The sequence below is a fragment of the Littorina saxatilis genome, linkage group LG8, assembly GCF_037325665.1.
Source record: "Littorina saxatilis isolate snail1 linkage group LG8, US_GU_Lsax_2.0, whole genome shotgun sequence".
Classification (NCBI taxonomy): Eukaryota; Metazoa; Mollusca; class Gastropoda; order Littorinimorpha; family Littorinidae; genus Littorina; species Littorina saxatilis.
In genome coordinates this window covers 62796029-62816028 of record NC_090252.1, presented here as the reverse complement: position 1 = coordinate 62816028, position 20000 = coordinate 62796029, and the positions used below count along the sequence as shown (strand labels likewise).

At 42.6% G+C, this 20000-nt stretch overlaps 2 protein-coding genes across 2 annotated transcripts; both read left to right on the top strand.

The window, feature by feature from the left end:
- Positions 1–6825: 6825 nt before the first annotated feature.
- LOC138974797 (uncharacterized) lies at positions 6826–14625 on the top strand. Its single transcript, XM_070347526.1, has 5 exons — positions 6826–7894; positions 8442–8644; positions 8756–8943; positions 14013–14307; positions 14547–14625. The coding sequence occupies exons 1-5, from the start codon at positions 7109–7111 to the stop codon at positions 14623–14625; spliced, it is 1551 nt and encodes a 516-aa protein (XP_070203627.1). The 5' UTR covers positions 6826–7108.
- A 17-nt stretch (positions 14626–14642) lies between these two features.
- Positions 14643–15967, top strand: LOC138974111 (uncharacterized). The gene is made up of 2 exons (XM_070346806.1): positions 14643–14940; positions 15450–15967. The coding sequence occupies exons 1-2, from the start codon at positions 14673–14675 to the stop codon at positions 15947–15949; spliced, it is 768 nt and encodes a 255-aa protein (XP_070202907.1). The 5' UTR covers positions 14643–14672; the 3' UTR covers positions 15950–15967.
- Positions 15968–20000: the final 4033 nt, after the last annotated feature.

The following is a 20000-nucleotide window of genomic DNA, read 5'->3' as shown; positions in this document are numbered from 1 at the left end:
TAAATGTTGTATTTTCGCCTTACGCGACTTGTTTAGTTGTCCTGGGGCCCTGCAGCTAATACACAAAGATGTCAAGGTTAAACTTGTATAACCTCTGATAATTATGGTCGGCCGTGAGCTATGTCAATTCCTTGTAACTCCTAGTTCTGAGAGCAATACATTACTTAAAAAACGTAATCTCCAATAAGAATTCTAAAAATATCAGCAAGCTCTTTCCAATCACATGCACTATCATTTTAAATGACACGATCGTCAGTGCTGTTGCTGCAGTCATTGTATATGACACGATCGTCAGTGCTGTTGCTGCAGTCATTTTATATGACACGATCGTCAGTGCTGTTGCTGCAGTCATTTTATATGACACGATCGTCAGTGCTGTTGCTGCAGTCATTTTATATGACACGATCGTCAGTGCTGTTGCTGCAGTCATTTTGAATGACACGATCGTCAGTGCTGTTGCTGCAGTCATTTTATATGACACGATCGTCAGTGCTGTTGCTGCAGTCATTTTAAATGACACGATCGTCAGTGCTGTTGCTGCAGTCATTCTATATGACACGATCGTCAGTGCTGTTGCTGCAGTCATTTTAAATGACGCGATCGTCAGTGCTGTTGCTGCACTCATGTTAAATGACACGATCGTCAGTGCTGTTGCTGCACTCATTTTAAATGACGCGATCGTCAGTGCTGTTGCTGCACTCATGTTAAATGACACGATCGTCAGTGCTGTTGCTGCAGTCATTTTTGTGCACGAGGAAGTCCCCGTGAGTCTTCGCCAGGGCTAACACTACCAGTAATGTTCGGAAATAGGGAAATAGGCTCAAGTGCAGTAACTTCTTTCGAGAATATTGTTTCATCCCATTTTGAGGGACTTTTTACACACGAATGTGCTTAAAACAACCTCCACACGTTTTTGGTTGATATCATTATATCATTTTTATTATGAGCAGGTCTTTGTTTACTGCCGAAGTGCGTCTGAGTCTAGCCAAGAGGCAACAAAGAGAGAAAATGGGGTTTCGATAACCGTCATCTCCGTTACCGGTTTTTCCTTGCAAATGAGAAACAGTTTATGTTCCATCTTGTGATGTGGTGTTCGCTACATGAGCATACAACGAAGAAAATCATTAACAGGGCCGTCAGGTGTCTTCTGACTCTGTCTTGAGGCAAAATTCGTGCGCCCGTCATCTCTGTTACCGTCATTTGCGGGCGAAAATAGGATGTCGTTTTTGACGTGTTTGTTGACAAACTGCGTCGGGGATAGATCTAAAACATTGTGTACATTGCCACATATATCGTTTAAAAGAGCAAGACCTGCTCTCTATTCTTATCAATGGGCATTTATAATCAGTTGATACCCTGTAATCTGCACTTGACTGAAACAATGCAACTTTTAACCTTTTCTTGCCTCAAGATGATCAGACGTCCACAGAAAAACTAACAGTCCAGCCTTTCAGCTTTTGTTCGATGTATTTGGTTTTTCTGTACACATAGATTTAAGGGTGCCGCTGGTGTAATTTGTAAACACACCGTTCGCAGGTTTCAAAAACACCACTGAAAAGTTCCACCAGTCTCGTTTTTGGCTCACGTAAGTGTAGCCTATGCGATGATAAACTTTGTCTGTCTGTGCGTGCGTGCGTGCGTGCGTGTGTGATAGAAACTTTAACATTTCCGAGTCTATGGATAAAGCTCGCATAAGAAGATTACGTCTCGGTCAAAAGTGTTTGACGTGTGTGATAGAAACTATTTGAAGACGTCACATTATGACGTAAGAGGGTTAGACGTCACGCAAAGGAATTACTGAAAGTCTCGGTCATTGTTATTGTGAGCGTGTGTGTGTGTGTGTGTGTGTGTGTGTGTATGTGTGTGTGTGTGTGTGTGTGTCTGTCTGTCTGTATGTCTGTCTGTGCGTGTGTGTGTGTGTAGAGCGATTCAGACCAAACTACTGGACCGATCTTTGTGAAATTTTACATGAGAGTTCCTGGGAATGATATCCCCGGACATTTTTTTCTTTTTTTCGATAAATACTTTTGATGACGTCATATCCGGCTTTTTGTAAAAGTTGAGGCGGCACTGTCACACCCTCATTTTTCAATCAAATTGATTGAAATTTTTGTAAAGCAATCTTCGACGAAGGCCGGACTTCGGTATTGCATTTCAGCTTGGTGGCTTAAAAATTAATTGATGACTTTGGTCATTAAAAATCTGAAAATTGTAATAAATTGTTTTTATATAAAACGATCCAAATTTACGTTCATCTTACTCTACATCATTGTCTGATTCCAAAAACATATAAAACAAGCTCAGAAAATTAGAATGATAAAATTTATGATTAAAATTAAATTTCCGAAATCGATTTAAAAACAATTTCATCTTATTCCTTGTCGGTTTCTGATTCCAAAAACATATAGATATGATATGTTTGGATTAAAAACACGCTCAGAAAGTTCAAACGAAGAGAGGTACAGAAAAGCGTGCTATGCAGCACAGCGAAACCACTACCGCGCTGAACAGGCTCGTCAGTTTCACTCCGTTATGCACAAGCGGCGGACCACGGTCATTGTGAAAAAATGCAGGCCGTTCAGTTTCATTCTGTGAGTTCCACAGCTTGACTAAATGTAGTAATTTCGCCTTATGCGACTCAGTTGTTAACTCTATGTCTCTCTCTCCGTCTCCTCTTTTTATCTCTGTCTGTCATGATCAGTTTGTCTGTGTCTCTCCTCCCTTTCTATGTCTGTCTGTCTTACCTCACCTCCTCTCTTTCTCTCTCTCTCTCTGTCTCTCTGTCTCTCTCTCTGTCTCTCTCTCTCTCTCTCTCTCTCTCTCTCTCTCTAATGCAGTTGATGGTCTCTGTGTCAGTGTCAGTGTGTATGTCAGTGTGTGTCTCTCTCTGGATCTGCCCATTATCATGTCATTGACTTTCAATTGGCGGGAAGTCTTTTATGGGGCCTCAAACTAAACTCTGATCTCCTCGGATAAGATCAATTTTTTCTATTGAAATTAATCTTATCCGAGGATCGGTTAACGTGTCCCTCGGATAAGATCACGATTTTTTTTGGTCCCAAGGGGGGTCACCTTATCCGAGGAGTACTGTATGAACATTTCTACTCGCCAGTTGCATGTTTCTGCTAGCCGCATGGCGAGTAAAATACTTGTCACTTTCAGGCTTGGACTGTCAGTGACAGTGTAGTCTACCTGACTGTGAAACATGACTTATTTCAGTGACTGTGATTTCTGACTGTAACAGTGGTTTCTGACTGTGATAAATGACTTGTGTCAGTGACAGTGTAGTCTACCTGACTGTGAAACATGACTTATTTCAGTGACTGTGATTTCTGACTGTAACAGTGGTTTCTGACTGTGAGAAATGACTTGTGTCAGTGACTGTGAATTCTGACTGTGATATATGACTTGTGTCAGTGACAGTGATTTCTGACTGTGAGAAATGATTTGTGACAGTGACTGTGAGATGGTACTTTTTACGATTCTGGTCGTATGTAGGGGTCGAATAAGCTGCATGTGAAAATTTATGTTCTCTATGTTCACCATGGAAACTTTACACATTTTATGTTCTTTATGTTCACCATGGAAACTTCACACATTTCAGGTTCTCTATGTTCGCCATGGAAACTTCACACATTTCAGGTTCTCTATGTTCACCATGGAAACTTCACACATTTCATGTTCTCTATTTTCACCATGGAAACTTCACACATTTCAGGTTCTCTATGTTCGCCATGGAAACTTCACACATTTTATGTTCTCTATGTTCACAATGGAAACTTCACACATTTCATGTTCCTTATTTTCACCATGGAAACTTCACACATTTCAGGTTCTCTGTGTTCACCATGGAAACTTCACACATTTCAGGTTCTCTATGTTCACCATGGAAACTTCACACATTTCAGGTTCTCTATGTTCACCATGGAAACTTCACACATTTCAAGTTCTCTATGATCACCATGGAAACTTCACACATTTCAGGTTCTCTATGTTCACCATGGAAACTTCACACATTTCAGGTTCTCTATGTTCACCATGGAAACTTCACACATTTCAGGTTCTCTATGTTCACCATGGAAACTTCACACATTTCAGGTTCTCTATGTTCACCATGGAAACTTCACACATTTCAGGTTCTCTATGTTCACCATGGAAACTTCACACATTTCAGGTTCTCTATGTTCACCATGGAAACTTCACACATTTCATGCTCTCTATTTTCACCATGGAAACTTCACACATTTCAGGTTCTCTATGTTCACCATGGAAACTTCACACATTTCAGGTTCTCTATGTTCACCATGGAAACTTCACACATTTCAGGTTCTCTATGTTCACCATGGAAACTTCACACATTTCAGGTTCTCTATGATCACCATGGAAACTTCACACATTTCAGGTTCTCTATGGTCACCATGGAAACTTCACACATTTCAGGTTCTCTATGATCACCATGGAAACTTCACACATTTCAGGTTCTCTATGTTCACCATGGAAACTTCACACATTTTTGCGCACCGTGACGTGCGGACATGAAACAAGTCTGATTGACCCTCGTCATTTATCAAGGTCACGGTGGGGTCATTCTAGGGTCAAGAAGCGGAAAATGATCATGCAATTTTGAGATTATTTTTTTAAGCTAATGTTTTCCACACTTCACACTCTCACTACATTTAGATAAGTCTGTTGGACTCACAATTTCTATTGCAACAACGATTTTTAATTTTTCTTCTTCTTCCCATTGTTGGTACAAAAGAGAGCCAGCATCGTAGAAAGATCTAGAAATGACTCGTGTCAGTGACAGTGAAGTCTATTTGACTGTGAAACTTGACTTGTGTCAGTGACAGTGAAGTCTATTTGACTGTGAAACTTGACTTGTGTCAGTGACAGTGCAGTCTGCCTGTCTGTGAGAAATGACTTGTGTCAGTGACAGTCTGTGAAACTTGACTTGCGTCAGTGACAGTGTAGTCTGCCTGTCTGTGAGAAATGACTTGTGTCAGTGACAGTGTAGTCTGCCTGTCTGTGAGAAATGACTTGTGTCAGTGACAGTGTAGTCTGCCTGTCTGTGAGAAATGACTTGTGTCAGTGACAGTCTGTGAAACTTGACTTGTGTCAGTGACAGTGAAGTCTGCCTGTCTGTGAGAAATGACTTGTGTCAGTGACAGTCTGTGAAACTTGACTTGCGTCAGTGACAGTGAAGTCTGCCTGTCTGTGAGAAATAACTTGTGTCAGTGACAGTCTGTGAAACTTGACTTGCGTCAGTGACAGTGAAGTCTGCCTGTCTGTGAGAAATGACTTGTGTCTGTGACAGTCTGTGAAACTTGACTTGTGGCAGTGACAGTGAAGTCAGCCTGTCTGTGAGAAATGACTTGTGTCAGTGATAGTGAAGTCTGCCTGTCTGTGAGAAATGACTTGTGTCAGTGACAGTGAAGTCTGCCTGTCTGTGAGAAATGACTTGTGTCAGTGACAGTCTGTAAAACTTGACTTGCGTCAGTGACAGTGAAGTCTGCCTGTCTGTGAGAAATGACATGTCAGTGACAGTCTGTGAAACTTGACTTGTGTTAGTGACAGTGAAGTCTGCCTGTCTGTGAGAAATGACTTATGTCAGTGACAGTCTGTAAAACTTGACTTGTGTCAGTGACAGTGTAGTCTGCCTGACTGTGAGAAATGACTTGTGTCAGTGACAGTGTAGTCTGCCTGTCTGTGAGAAATGACTTGTGTCAGTGACAGTCTGTAAAACTTGACTTGTGTCAGTGACAGTGTAGTCTGCCTGTCTGTGAGAAATGATTTGTGTGAGTGACAGTGAAGTCTGCCTGTCTGTGAGGAATGACTTATGTCAGTGACAGTCTGTGAAACTTGACTTGTGTCAGTGACAGTGAAGTCTGCCTGTCTGTGAGAAATGACTTGTGTTAGTGACAGTCTGTGAAATTTGACTTGTGCCAGTGACAGTGTAGTCTGCCTGTCTGTGAGAAATGACTTGTGTCAGTGACAGTCTGTAAAACTTGACTTGTGTCAGTGACAGTGTAGTCTGCCTGTCTGTGAGAAATGACTTGTGTCAGTGACAGTCTGTGAAACTTGACTTGTGTCAGTGACAGTGAAGTCTGCCTGTCTGTGACATTCGTATTGAGCCGGCCGTGTTAGCGAGCCACACCCGACCTCGGTCAGTAACACACAGCACGCCACACTCTGCATTCATGACACGTTGTGTGGTGAAAACCTGGAACATTTTGTCTGAAGGTTTACCCAATGAGCTATAGGGGAACCAGACGTGCGTAATTCTGTCACTGAGCGTGATAACCAGTAAAGCAGGGCATGTGTAGATACTCTAACCGGGTGTAAGAGATTCTCTAACCGGGTGTAAGGGATATACTCTAACCGGGTGTAAGGAAAAGACAAGTTGCTGATCAAAACCAGCAGAACAGGACATTGTGAACCTGGACTGATACTCTAACCGGGTGTAAGGGAAAGACAAATTGTAGATCATAACCAGCAGCACAGGACATGTGTGAACCTGGACTGATTCTCTTATCGGGTGTAAGGGAAAGACAAGTTGTTGATCAAAACCAGCAGAACAGGACATGCGTGGAGCCTGATTCTCTTATCGGGTGTAAGGGAAAGACAAGTTGTTGATCAAAACCAGCAGAACAGGACATTGTGAACCTGGACTGATACTCTAACCGGGTGTAAGAGAAAGACAAGTTGTTGATCAAAACCAGCAGAACAGGACATTGTGAACCTGGACTGATTGTCAAACCGGGTGTAAGGGAGAGACAAGTTGTTGATCAAAACCAGCAGAACAGGACATGTGTGAACCTGGACTGATACTCTAACCGGGTGTAAGGGAAAGACAAATTGTAGATCATAACCAGCAGCACAGGACATTGTGAACCTGGACTGATACTCTAACCGGGTGTAAGGGAAAGACAAGTTGTAGATCATAACCAGCAGAACAGGACATTGTGAACCTGGACTGATACTCTAACCGGGTGTAAGGGAAAGACAAATTGTAGATCATAACCAGCAGCACAACGCGAGTAACTCTCTGTCGTTCCCAAAAGCAACAAAGCGCGCAGGTAACATTGAGTGGAGGTTTGAACCCAAGACCATGGCGGCCAGAAACTCGCAACAGGCACAGGCTGAGCCCTGGCGGCAGATCGTGACGTCACTCTACCCTGACGCTCTCACCCGTACCTACTGTGTGCCGCCGGTACAGTTCAACAGGATTCCCTACTTCAGGGGCACTGCACCCGGTACCGGTGAGCCCGTGCTTGTGTTACCAGACTGTCCGACTGGTGGCGCCCTTGTGCACACAGCTCCCCCGTCCCGTCGCCACTTCATCCCGCCATCACAGCACAGCATGTGGACCCAGGAGTCACTGTCACAGATACATCTCGCGCCAGAAAGAGTGCAGGAGAGCGACATACGGGATGACTTTGCCCAGAACCACGTGATGCTGAACCTGCAGGAGCTTGGCGACAGTCGTGACGAGGCCATGTTCATCCTGTCTCAGCTACAGTTCGGCAGCTACCTCAACGAGCCTGCCTACGCCGCGGCCGCGAAACAGCTCCCACGACCCAGAGACTTAGCACAAGATCGTCAGGGCGATTTTGACTTTCTGATGATCCACCGCCAGCACGGCATTCTGATCGGAGAGCTCAAGTCTGTGGGAAAAAAAAAGGGTGTCTCGAACGAGACACACCCTCCGGCCGATCCTTTCCTTGCCAAGAAAGTGAAGCAAGCGGTCAAGCAGCTGGACAAGTCGGAGAGAGTGGTGAGGCACCTTGTGAGTGACATCGGACCTGGCATGACTGTCAAGAAAACTCTCTTCCTGCCTTACATCAGCAGTGCTCAGTTAGAGCGAGTCTTGGACAACGATGAACAGTTGGAACAGGTAACGAGAGAGAGAGAGAGAGAGAGAGAGAGAGAGAGAGAGAGAGAGAGATAGAGAGAGCAAGAGAGAGGGGGAGAGGAGAGAGATGGAGAGGAGAGAGAGAGGAAGAAGAGAGGGGAGAGAAAGAGAGAGAGAGAGAGGGGGAGAGAGACCAAGAGAGAGAGAGAGAGCGAGAGCGGGAGAGAGAGAGAGAGAGAGAGAGGGAGAGGGAGAGGCAGACAGACAGACGGACAAGAGAGACAGAGCTAGAGACAGAGCTAGGGACAGAGAGAGAGAGAGAGAGAGAGAGAGAGAGAGAGAGAGAGAGAGAGAGAGAGAGAGAGAATAAAAATAAAGAAACAGAGATAGAGACACAGGGAGAGAGTGTGCGCTGGTCTCAGTACATTTACAATTGCTGCCTCACACACACCCGCGAGTGTGCGCACATAGTCACAATGATGGATGTTTTGTCAGTTTCAAACAAGGAAATAATTATACAATCATGTGTCCCACACAAAGATAAAGTACACGTATTACGTACTGTACAATATGTATGTCTCTACTGCAGGTGGTGTGTCAGAGCCTGGGTGCCGCCAACACAGCGGAGGCCGTCCAGCTGTGCTGTTTCTCTGACCAACTGTCCCAGCCTGCATCGTACTGGCACGTGACACCCGCCGTGTTATCACAGCTGAGCACCTGGTGGCAACACAGGATGGCCTGTACTGTGGACACTCGGCTCACTGATCAACTTTACCTGGACATCGTAGCCAGGTGAGAGAAGTGACATCCATGTCAGTAACGTCACAGTGCTGAAACAATGTTGGTATTCTACGTTTGAGTATTAATTATCATTTATCATTATCTGAATTATTTCTGTTACAGGTTTGTTGGTCCGGCCACCACGGTGTCTGTCCCCTGCTACAACGGTGTCCGTGTGGAGGTGCGGACTGCAGGCCAGGCGGTGGCTGAACTGGGGCGGAGGCTGGCACTTCTGGTTCTGACCCTGCAACAGCTGGGACTAATGAACCGAGGCCCGCCACTGGTCCACATTACGGGAGCGCCAGGAACAGGTGACAAGCTCACAGCCTCTTTCGCTGGATGGATTGTTTCCTGTTTTGTTTGTTTGTTGTTGTTTGCCTCGCTGTCGATGTTGGACTGTTCTCTAAAAGATGTAGCTCTAGTTTCTGGTGCTGGCAACGCTAAATTCAGCTCTGTAGCCTTCTACTACAATTATCAAGGCAAGGCTTTGATTTCAGGCCGGGAAAAGAGCAATGGTTAATGGTAAACAAAGTAACCACTGAAACAAGATTGCGAATGTTGCATTGAAAAATATTGCACAATATTTACCCCACAAATATTTTATTGTATAAAATAGGCATTTCCGTGAGTAATTGCTGTACTTACTGTGAGAACGAAATTGATTATATTGAACATTTTTTTTACTTTTGCCCGAAAATTATGTCCATTTGGAAAATTAATGCGTTGAGGATAAAGTGAATTGTAAATATAATATGATCATTAAAATTACCGTAAAGGAAGTTTTTTTGGGCGTACTTGAAAATTCACAAAGTTCCAAGGCACTAATAAGTTATGTGAATTATTTGATTGTGATAGCCAAAATGTGTGTTGGTATTTATAGATATGGCTCCCCTCTGGATATTGTATGCATTTTTGAGAGGGAATTGTTATATAGAAAAGTTGTTTAAAATACATTTAGATATAGTAATGTTAATGTTATAGTAAAAACATTACTTTAAAAAAAAGTTTTAAAAAAAAAAAAAAAATAAAAAATCAAAAGAATGTTCTTGGCAGTTATATCCATTTTGTTATGCTTATTGCTATGTTCCTGATGCTGTGTTTCGCGTGCAACTGGCAAAACGGACTCAATGTAACAGAGCCTTCCTTTCACATTGTTTTGTAATACATGTGAGCCTTTGCCAAAAGGTGCCATTTCGGACCCATGTATTTTTGGAAAGCAAGTGTAATTAACTGGATTACCCCAACATGTTTACATGTATTGTGCTTTGAAAAAGGGAGTTTGATGAATGCTTTTTTTAATGTTTTGAAGCCTGTTGTTGTTGTGAATGTTAAATAAAAAATAAAATGTTTTAAACATACACCAGAAACGGCCCCGAAAAATTTTGGACATTTTGGTGTCCTCGGGAAATTTTCGATTTTTCATGGTCTGCATCACTTTATCGGTTTTAATCAGCGTATTTCATACAGTCTAAGCATGCAACTCTTAGTAGAATGTGCAACAATCGTAATTAGAACCAGAATTTACCGAAAACCTCGCCCAGTAAATACCCGGTTATTTTCGAAGGCCTCATGTCCGCAGACCAACTTGTTTACAGATTCGATTTTCGCCGGTCTTGGTGCTTTGAATGGCCGCCATTTTGGATGAAAACGATAGTTTCGTGTTCGAGGAAATAAAAGCAGTGTGTTGCATTTGAGTCAGAATTTGCGAAGTTATTGTATCTAGCAGCTAAAAAGAATCGATGGAGTTTAATGTCCGAAAGTAACGTTTGACACATTTTGTTATTTTTGCAATTTTCAGAAAGAAGTTTCGCGAGTATTTTTTTCAAAAGCGTGGAAACCACTAGCTTTGCTTCTTTGGCGTTTCCGGTCACCGATTCGATTAAAATCATGGAGACGACGAGCCGTAAAGTTGAGAAAATATTGTACTGTCTGTTCAGGGTAAGGTGTAGATCTATACGTAACGTTTGACACTTTGTAGATCTAATGTTTGACACTTGCCCATAATTCTTCTCCCGACGAATTGAATTAGCTTATATTATCCCATGACCTGCCTCTTTATCTCTGTTAGCTGAGGAGGTGATTATTCTGAATATTCCATCACAACCATATGGATATCCTATGGATATCCTATGGATATCCCATCACAACCGAGTTTCGATCTCAACTGTCATTGGTCATTGTCTTTGATTTCAGAGTACAATTGAATAATTTATGGAGGTCATCTGCATATTCAGAGTTTACAGATGGACTACTTTTTACAATTAGTCAAGTTTTGACTAAATGTTTTAACGTATAGGGGGGAATCGAGACGAGGGTCGTGGTGTGTGCGTGTGTGTGTGTGTGTGTGTGTGTGTGTGTGTGTGTAGAGCGATTCAGACTAAACTACTGGACCGATCTTTATGAAATTTGACTTGATAGTTCCTGGGTATGATATCCCCAGACTTTTTTTCTTCATTTTTTCTTATAAATGTCTTTGATGACGTCATATCCGGCTTTTCGTGAAAGTTGAGGCGGCACTGTCACGCTCTCATTTTTCAACCAAATTGGTTGAAATTTTGGTCAAGTAATATTCGACGAAGCCCGGACTTCGGTATTGCATTTCAGCGTGGTGGCTTAAAAATTAATTTATGACTTTGGTCATTAAAACTCTGAAAATTGTAAAAAAAAAAAAAAGTTTTTTATAAAACGATACACATTTACGTTCATCTTATTCTCCATTATTTTCTGATTCCAAAAACATATAAATATGTTATATTTGGATTAAAAACAAGCTCAGAAAATTAAAAATATAAAAATTATTATCAAAATTAAATTTTCGAAATCAATTTAAAAACACTTTCATCTTATTCCTTGTCGGTTCCTGAAGAGAGAGAGAGAGAGAGATAGAGAGAGAGAGAGAGAGAGAGAGAGAGAGAGAGAGAGAGAGAGAGAGAGAGAGAAAGAAAGAAAGAAAGAAAGAGAGAGAGAGAGAGAGAGAGTGAGAGAGAGAAAGAGAGAGAGAGAGAATGAGAGAGAGAGAGAGAGTTTGTTTGTTTGTTTGCTTAACGCCCAGCCGACCACGAAGGGCGGCCACACACACACACACACACACACACACACACACACACACACACACACACACACACACACACACACACACAAAACCCGACCGACTGAATATGTAAGTGATCCACGTGTGAAAACCAAAACATAACAGCGCGATGACAGCCAACATTTCTATCCCCGACTGACAAACAGTAACACTGCATGCAAACTGACTTGGGTCAACGATCAAACCAGCACGGCCCGAACTGAATTTGTTGCGCTGCCATTATCGTGCGCAATTCTGGTAAAAATATAAACCCGGTATGCCGAATTGAGTATAACGAAAGTCGATGTCATATACATGATACACAAGGATATTTTAAAATGACTTTCAAAATGTAAAAGCAGATAGCAGACCTTTTTATAAGCAATTTGAATGACTGAATGTCTACATACAAGTCGAATGACGCCGTCCATTATGCTGACAAATGGGAACTAGCTATGCGCATGAATTCATTGACATGAATTTCGACTGCGGAGGCTTTTGGCAAGCTGAAAACAGGCACGGGCAGGTTTTAGTGGAAAAAGTAAGTGTTTTTAATGAAAACGTCGGAGTAATGGGATAAATAGCTTACACACTCCGAGTTCTGATTATCTTGCATATTGTGTAACCTATATACAACTGCTTGCTACTTTTGGAGGCAAATTTGATTGAAGAAAAATTCGATCCTCTGTTTTTGTTAATATCCGTGTTACGATTCAGGACGATACGTTCATATCCGTGCAACGATTTAGGAGGAGACATATATATGTCCTTGTAAATATTGTAGCCAAAGCTGAAAAAATGCTTTTGGGTTAGCAGGGGGAAGGAATATTTTCATGAGATTGTTTTAACACCACCCCCCCCCCCCCCTCCCCAACATAAAAAAAAATCAAAGTTTTTTTTTTTTAAATTTGGATTTTGCTAGGATTTTACGTACAACTAATTAAAAAAATTCGATTTGATTGAGAACCTTGTTCCAGATGTACATAGACATTAGGTTAAAACTGTATTCTAAATGTCTGTTTGAATATTGTAGTTATTTTTGACATTTTCATTGATTTCATGTCCACTGACTCCATGTAACACGTGACAGGTAGAACGCAGATTTGACCTGTTTTGAACATGATGTTACTTTTTTTGTGGTGCTTTGATGTTCCATAATTACCTAATCTTCAAAATATGAATGTATCCTAAAGGTCTATTTAATATCACAGTTGTCATTTATAACATTTTGAATAATTTCATGTCCACTCACACAGTGTAACATGTGACACGTAGAATGCTGTTATGACTTGCTTTTAACATGTTTTGCTATTGTTTCTGTTTTCATATTCCATAAATAACCTAATCTTTAGATTGTAAATGAAAAGTTAGTGTATGTATAACATTCTGGTTGTTATTTCAAATATTATGAATATTTTCATGTCCATCAATATTTTTGTAACACGTGACACCTACAACAACATGTTTAACTAGTTTGAGCAAACTGTAACAACTTTTAGGGATATTTTTAACATGTGTCAGTGTTTCTGTTGAAGTGTTATATTTTATTTTAGGGTTTATACTTCTTGTGGTTACTTAGCAGAAAGTATCAGTTTTGACTTTTATGATGTTTGAGCGTTTTGCGACATTACGTGACACTGCATTCAAGATTTGGCTCCAAATGTACTTTTAAAGACTGATAATGCTTCTGCAGGGTCTGTTTACTAGAAATAAATCATTACCAGTTGTATGAAATGATATTAATGGCTTCTGTGGTCAGTTTTGTTGCACATGTGGCTTTTCTCAAAATTGGCGTTTTATGGCATATTATCAAACCGTACACATTTCCCAAATGCACAAACCATTCTTTTATTACACAAATGTGTTCATCAAAGACTAATGTATCACTTAAAACACCAAAAAAAATCAACTGAAAAGGTTTAGTTTGTCACAAATGTCCAAGCACCCCCCCAGCACCTTTTGTTAAAGTCATATTTTATGTGTGAACAGGTAAGACAGTTCTGGTACTGCAGGGGTTGGGGTGGCTGATCGCGGGCCTACATCTTCCCTATCACCAGGGTCACGATGTGCAAGTCGTCTCTACGTGCAACACTGACTTGTTTTCACATTGTTTTGCACAACATTAACCTTGATATACTATCTGTTCCAACAGGTAAGACAGGTACTGAGGGGGTTGAGGTGGCTGATCGCGGGCCTACATCTTCCCTATCACCAGGGTCACGATGTGCAAGTCGTCTCTACGTGTAACACTGCCTTGTTTTCACACTGTCCTGCAATATATGAACCTTACTATTGTTTGTGTTCCAACAGGTAAGACGGTGGTGCTGGTACTGCAAGGCTTGCGGTGGCTGCGACAGGGGCACGATGTGCACGTGCTGTCAACATCGTATGCCACCCGGGCCGTCAGCACATCCATCACACAACAGCTGGGGATGTCGCTGAGCGCGGGCCCGACGCCTTCCCTGACACCAGGCAGCGTGTCGTACCACCGGTACAATTTCTGGGACAGGGAGGCTGATGTGGAGAAGGCCGTCACCGACCTCGTGGCATGTGTGAAAAACGGCCACCTGCACGTCTTGATTGATGAGGTGGCCTTCAGCAGCAGGTTTGTGTTCATACGTGTATGTGTGCGCGCGCGTGTGTGTGTGTGTGAGAGAGAGAGAGAGAGAGAGAGAGAGAGAGAGAGAGAGAGAGACAGACAGACAGACAGACAGACAGACAGACAGAGATCAGGTGACGGCATTCATAAAGTTGCAGCAGAGACATTCTCTCTGGTTGCAGATAACGTATAACTATTATCAGCTTACCATGTCTCACTCTCATCTTTAACATGTCTCTTGTGAGTGAGACACACATCTCTAACAACATGTATCCATTCTGTGTCACAGCCAGAAGCGTGGTCCTCGTCACACGCGCCTTGTAACACGCCTAGCGCAGCGAGTGCCCCATCTGTACCTGTGGTGTGCATGCATGGAACACCGTGACATACCACCATCGCTGCAGACACAAGTGTTCACTGTCCCCCTCCGCTCGGCGCCCGCCGTCCTTCGTGAAATACAGCCCGTGATTCACAGGTTTGACGTCCACGACTACAGCGACAGCGGCGTGCCTGCCCCTGGGGACGGGCTGAGCGTGATACGGCTGAGTCACCATGGCAACGCTCACACAAGTCGGTGGCCGGTGGACTGCGCACAGTGTGGTCAGGATATCGCTGCCGTGCTGCGCCGTCTGGGTGTGGGTAAGTTGTGCAGCTGATGATGATGATGTGCGAGGTGGTGGTGATAATGATGATGATGATGGGGATGGCGATGATGATGATGATTGGGGTAGATTTGAGTGAAGGGTAAACCTTCCCGTTCCCTAATGGTGTCCCCCCCCCCTCCCCCCACCCCCATCAGAATAATCGCTCACTTCAAAAGAACTACATTTTCAATCAAATCAAATGTCAGTCTGCCGGGGGGGAAAAAAATGTACGTAATTTTTATTGACGTCAAATACAGAATTACGTCATGTCGTCTAGGTTTTGCTGTCTGTGCTTGTCGAAAATCATAAACAAATGTAAGCTTATTTTATGACGCAAGTGCGTTTGCATGCTTGCGAGTGTGTGTGTTTGCGTGCGTGTGTGTGTGGGGGGGGGGGGGGAAGTGGTGTGTGTGTTTGAGAAAATACACGGATATGTTGTGTGTTGAAATGCACCGAATGTTTGCTTGCATACATAAATATGTTCCAACGGTCTTTTCCCTGCAGGAAGCAGCGTCGCCAGCAGTCCCTCCCGGCTGAGCTACCGCGACGTGTTTGTCCTGACCAGAAGCGACCATCTACATGATGACGTCACGGATGAGGCAGGGCGGGTGACGTCACCAGCTAGCGGCGTGGTGCAGGGACTGAAGGATGCAGGTGTACCGGTGAGTGTGTTGGGGACACAAGACTTCCGTCACAACAGGGCGAGGTGGGAGCGAGCTGTGCAGGACGTGGCGGTGGCGGCAACGGACACAGTGACAGTAGCGATGTATGACTGTGTGTCAGGCCTGGAGCGGCGCGTGGTGGCCGTGTTACAGGACAGACATCAGTATGATGATGATGTAGGGAGGACTGATGAGGTGATTGATCGTCATGACAGGCTGGATGCAGTATCACGCTGCACCACACAGCTCATCATGGTCCGCACGCCTCCTGTCACCACCACCACCACGCCATCCCTTACAACCACTACCCCCACCACCACAACCACCCACACCACAACCTAATACAACAACCACTACCACCGCTGTTATGCGGATTTTTCTTTCCTAAGACTAAAATCCCATATTTTGATTACAATTACGATTCAGCTATCGGTTGATATTGTCCAAGGCAATTTAGGACAGAATCAACAGCATGAATTATAATTTTCTTTTAATGGCTCCTCGACCTTACACAAAGTTGGCTCAGGTCATGCATTATACATCTTAGATTCAGTTCTTCACTTCACAACAATATAATTATGGTTATTGTTCATTGATTTTGAAATCAATATCATTCTCCGGAAACGTGGCTCATTGTCATACAATCCCAAATGACGACGATAAAAGTTCTTTAGTTACTTGGAGGTGATGAAACAAATATAACGTGTACTTCCTTTAAAGGCATATGTACTCGATGACTATACACGCTAATTGCTTTACCAACAGCCGGAGACATGCTAAATTAAGTTCCCTGCAAAATATTGTGGTCTAGGACCCCTTCAATGTTGAGATATGTTAATTTTCATTTTGATCTGGATCGTCCTATTTATAGATTTGCCAACAGAGGTAGCGTTGACGCAAGGGAAATAACTCCGCGTCTTTGTTTACATCCAAAGTTTTTGAGACTCTAAAACAAGCTGTAATGCATGTATATGGTCCGCGCATGGCGACATATCGTCATTACATGGTCTTATGGTGCGTTTGACATCGATTATGGGCAAACTACACTTTGTAAACACGGGAGCGCGTACATATGCCTTTAATGACGACGATGGATCCATTTACAGTGGATGATCACAGTCTGCAGAATTGAATCTCGACATCGATGATGACCCATGTTTACAGGAACCATGACAACGATGAACTTGATGACGACGATGACGTAAATGACGCTTCTAAAACGCAGCTCTGTCGGTGATGTCTTGCTTGCTCGTCTTCCCGTGTACGAACCTGCGATCAAACGTAGCAGCTGTTAAATATCAGACATTCCCTAAATGACAATTTTATCAATATTCATTCTACTAATTCTACGACAAAACTAAGTGAAGAAAGAACACATCTACACGCATTCTCTGCGACAAATGAATATGATATCATCTGGTTCGTTCTCGATCGGAATTCACGACTAACTAACAAACTAGTTACCCTCCAAGACGGCGAAACGGGTTCCCCTCTGGGTTAACGGCTTCCTTCTCTGCAGCGTTAGTAACGTCTGGTTAATTGCGAGAATCTGGAGCTCTCCGACTTGCCTGGTCTGTTGATCTCAACGGCCTGTTCTTCTACTTCCGGCGTTTCTGTATCTACGTAGTTGCTTAGCGATGCACAAACACTCGGTTGCATAAACAATTCGTCGCTAAGAACTACAAGTTGAAATAATTTAATCAGACACGACATTTTCTTTTCCTTCGAAGTCTGCAATAAAGAAAGAATTGTGGCTTGAAAGAAATGACGTACATCTTTCTGACGTAGATAGTCTCGGTAATCTCGGACCCGCGTGACGTGATTATCTATTAGCCTCGGCACTCGCGTGTTCTAATGAGCTAAAAGAATCAATCCTTTACAACCGCCATCACCACAACGACCACTAATACCACCAGCGACGACGACGACCACCACCTCCGCCAAAAAGAGGAGAGACAGGAATTAAGTGTGTCTTGTGACATGCCGCCATCAACACCATCGTCACCACCTCTACCATGAGCTTCAGCACCACCACCTCCACCACCACCTCCACAACCTCGATCACCACCACCACCACCTCGATCACCACCACGACGACCACCACCACCACAACAACACCACCACCACCACAACAACAACCGAACAATAACAACAACACCACCAACAACAACCACCACCACCACCACCACCACCACCACCAGAACAATCCAAAACACATCGGGTTATTCCTGGTTTTCACTGACTGTAATCACTTGGAGATTGCCAGAGCAAAACTTCGTCAGTTCTATGACGCAAAACAAGAATCGACGTCATCGTGCTTGTGTTTTACGTCATTCAGATCTTGACCTTGGGATTGCGCTTCGAAACTGCTTTCCCTGTTGGAACCTTTTTATGTCAAATGCGTACATTCTTGTCGATATTGTTACCTTTGGGCTCATAAATGAAGTCAATGGTCGTGTTTTCCTAAAGTGACTTTTGTCAGCACAGAATTTACTGTGCTTTGATCATTGACTGAGAAGAATCTTCCGATGACACTAGTTCATTTCACTACGCGACTGCAGATCTGCAAGACTTATGGCAGGGGAAATAAGCTTAACTGAAGACGAATAAGCGGAGTAACTGTTCTTCAACGGATTGCTCTTAAGTAGTCTTCGGTCGTGTGAAAGTCACATCTATTTCGACTGTGTGCATCGATCCGTGTAGTGAAATGTTGATCTTTGATGATTTGGCAACATAACTTCGCCACAAGTGCTTCGAGTGTATCTTTTGAAAACATATTTTAACAAGACTGTGTTTCGACAGCCAAGACGGGGAGGATCCTCGAGAGCTCACAGGGTATATAATGTTTTCCGCCGTTTTTTAAAGAATCCTTTCAAATTTACTATTCCAAAAGTACCCTATGACACGACTCGAGTGGCAAAGAACATTCTCTGCAATTCCTGTCTCAGTCCGTGCAGCCGTTTCGGGTCCTATCGTCATCATACAAACACACACAGAGACACACAGAAACCAGCTTTAAAAGTTAGATTAAGTAAGAACCATATGAACAAGTGATTTTGTCTTATGTACATCAGATACTACAGTATTTCTGCTTGATGAAAAGCTATATTTCAAAAACAAAACTAGAGATTTGAATTTTGACCACTTTTCCCCCTTTCTGTCACCAGTACTGAAGAACAACTCCCTGGAAACATGTCGTTTACAATTTACAAATGTTTACTGCCTGCTTGAAAAGTCGATAGCAAATCTTGGCATTTCTCAAAAAGCACCAACAAAAACAAAAACGATTATTTTTGAATAAAAATGTTTTTGCTCTTCTATCTGCCTTAGGTATTATGTGTGTGTGTGTGTGTGTGTGTGTGTGTGTGCGTGTGTGTGTGTGTGTGTGTGTGTGTGTGTTTTCACGTGCGCGCATTCGAGTGTGTGGCCGCATCATACATTTTCATTGTAAGCTCAAGACACACTTAGTGTTTTATACAAGATACAAGATACAAGATACAAGATATTTATTCACCAATTTTGAAAAAGGATTTCATCTTGGCACGGCACGGTAAAAATAAAATAAAGACCAACCAGACACATACGCAGACACACATCACCATGCATGCATACATACGTACATTACACTGTCATGCACACACAGACACTGTTATGATCACTGTTGTCCACAAAGTTTGGTGACCTCCGTCACATTTCGAAGTCTCCGCTACCACAAACATAAAAAACACAACGGTACACTATCTCAGAAACTTTCTACAAAATTAAGTTAACAACACTTTTCAAGAAAAGACAGTATACAGTAAGTCACCATCTTGAATTTACCTCCATCCAGAAGGGAGATAACTGCAATTTAATCTAACATGTAACAAAAGACAACCTCAAAACAAATCAAACCAAAAAATCTTGAACAAAACACACACAAACAAATAAACAAGTCGCGTAAGGCGAAAATACAACATTTTAATTAGTCAAGTAGCTGTCGAACTCACAGAATGAAACTGAACGCAATGCCATTTTTCAGCAAGACCGTATACTCGAAGCATCGTCAGTCCACCGCTCATGGCAAAGGCAGTGAAATTGACAAGAAGAGCGGGGTAGTAGTTGCGCTAAGAAGGATAGCACGCTTTTCTGTACCTCTCTTTGTTTTAACTTTCTGAGCGTGTTTATAATCCAAACATATCATATCTATATGTTTTTGGAATCAGGAACCGACAAGGAATAAGATGAAAGTGTTTTTAAATTGATTTCGACAATTTAATTTTGATAATAATTTTTATATATTTAATTTTCAGAGCTTGTTTTTAATCCAAATATAACATATTTATATGTTTTTGGAATCAGAAAATGATGGAAAATAAGATGAACGTAAATTTGGATCGTTTTATAAATGTTT

Bases quoted from the DNA above. Each gene is read 5' to 3' on its own strand.
- LOC138974797 (XM_070347526.1), top strand. From the start codon at position 7,109: ATGGCGGCCAGAAACTCGCAACAGGCACAGGCTGAGCCCTGGCGGCAG. The intron at 8,944-14,012 runs GTGACAAGCTCA...GTGTTCCAACAG, and splicing joins TACGGGAGCGCCAGGAACAG to GTAAGACGGTGGTGCTGGTA. The intron at 14,308-14,546 runs GTTTGTGTTCAT...GTCTCTTGTGAG, and splicing joins GAGGTGGCCTTCAGCAGCAG to TGAGACACACATCTCTAACA.
- LOC138974111 (XM_070346806.1), top strand. From the start codon at position 14,673: ATGGAACACCGTGACATACCACCATCGCTGCAGACACAAGTGTTCACT. The intron at 14,941-15,449 runs GTAAGTTGTGCA...TTTTCCCTGCAG, and splicing joins GCTGCGCCGTCTGGGTGTGG to GAAGCAGCGTCGCCAGCAGT.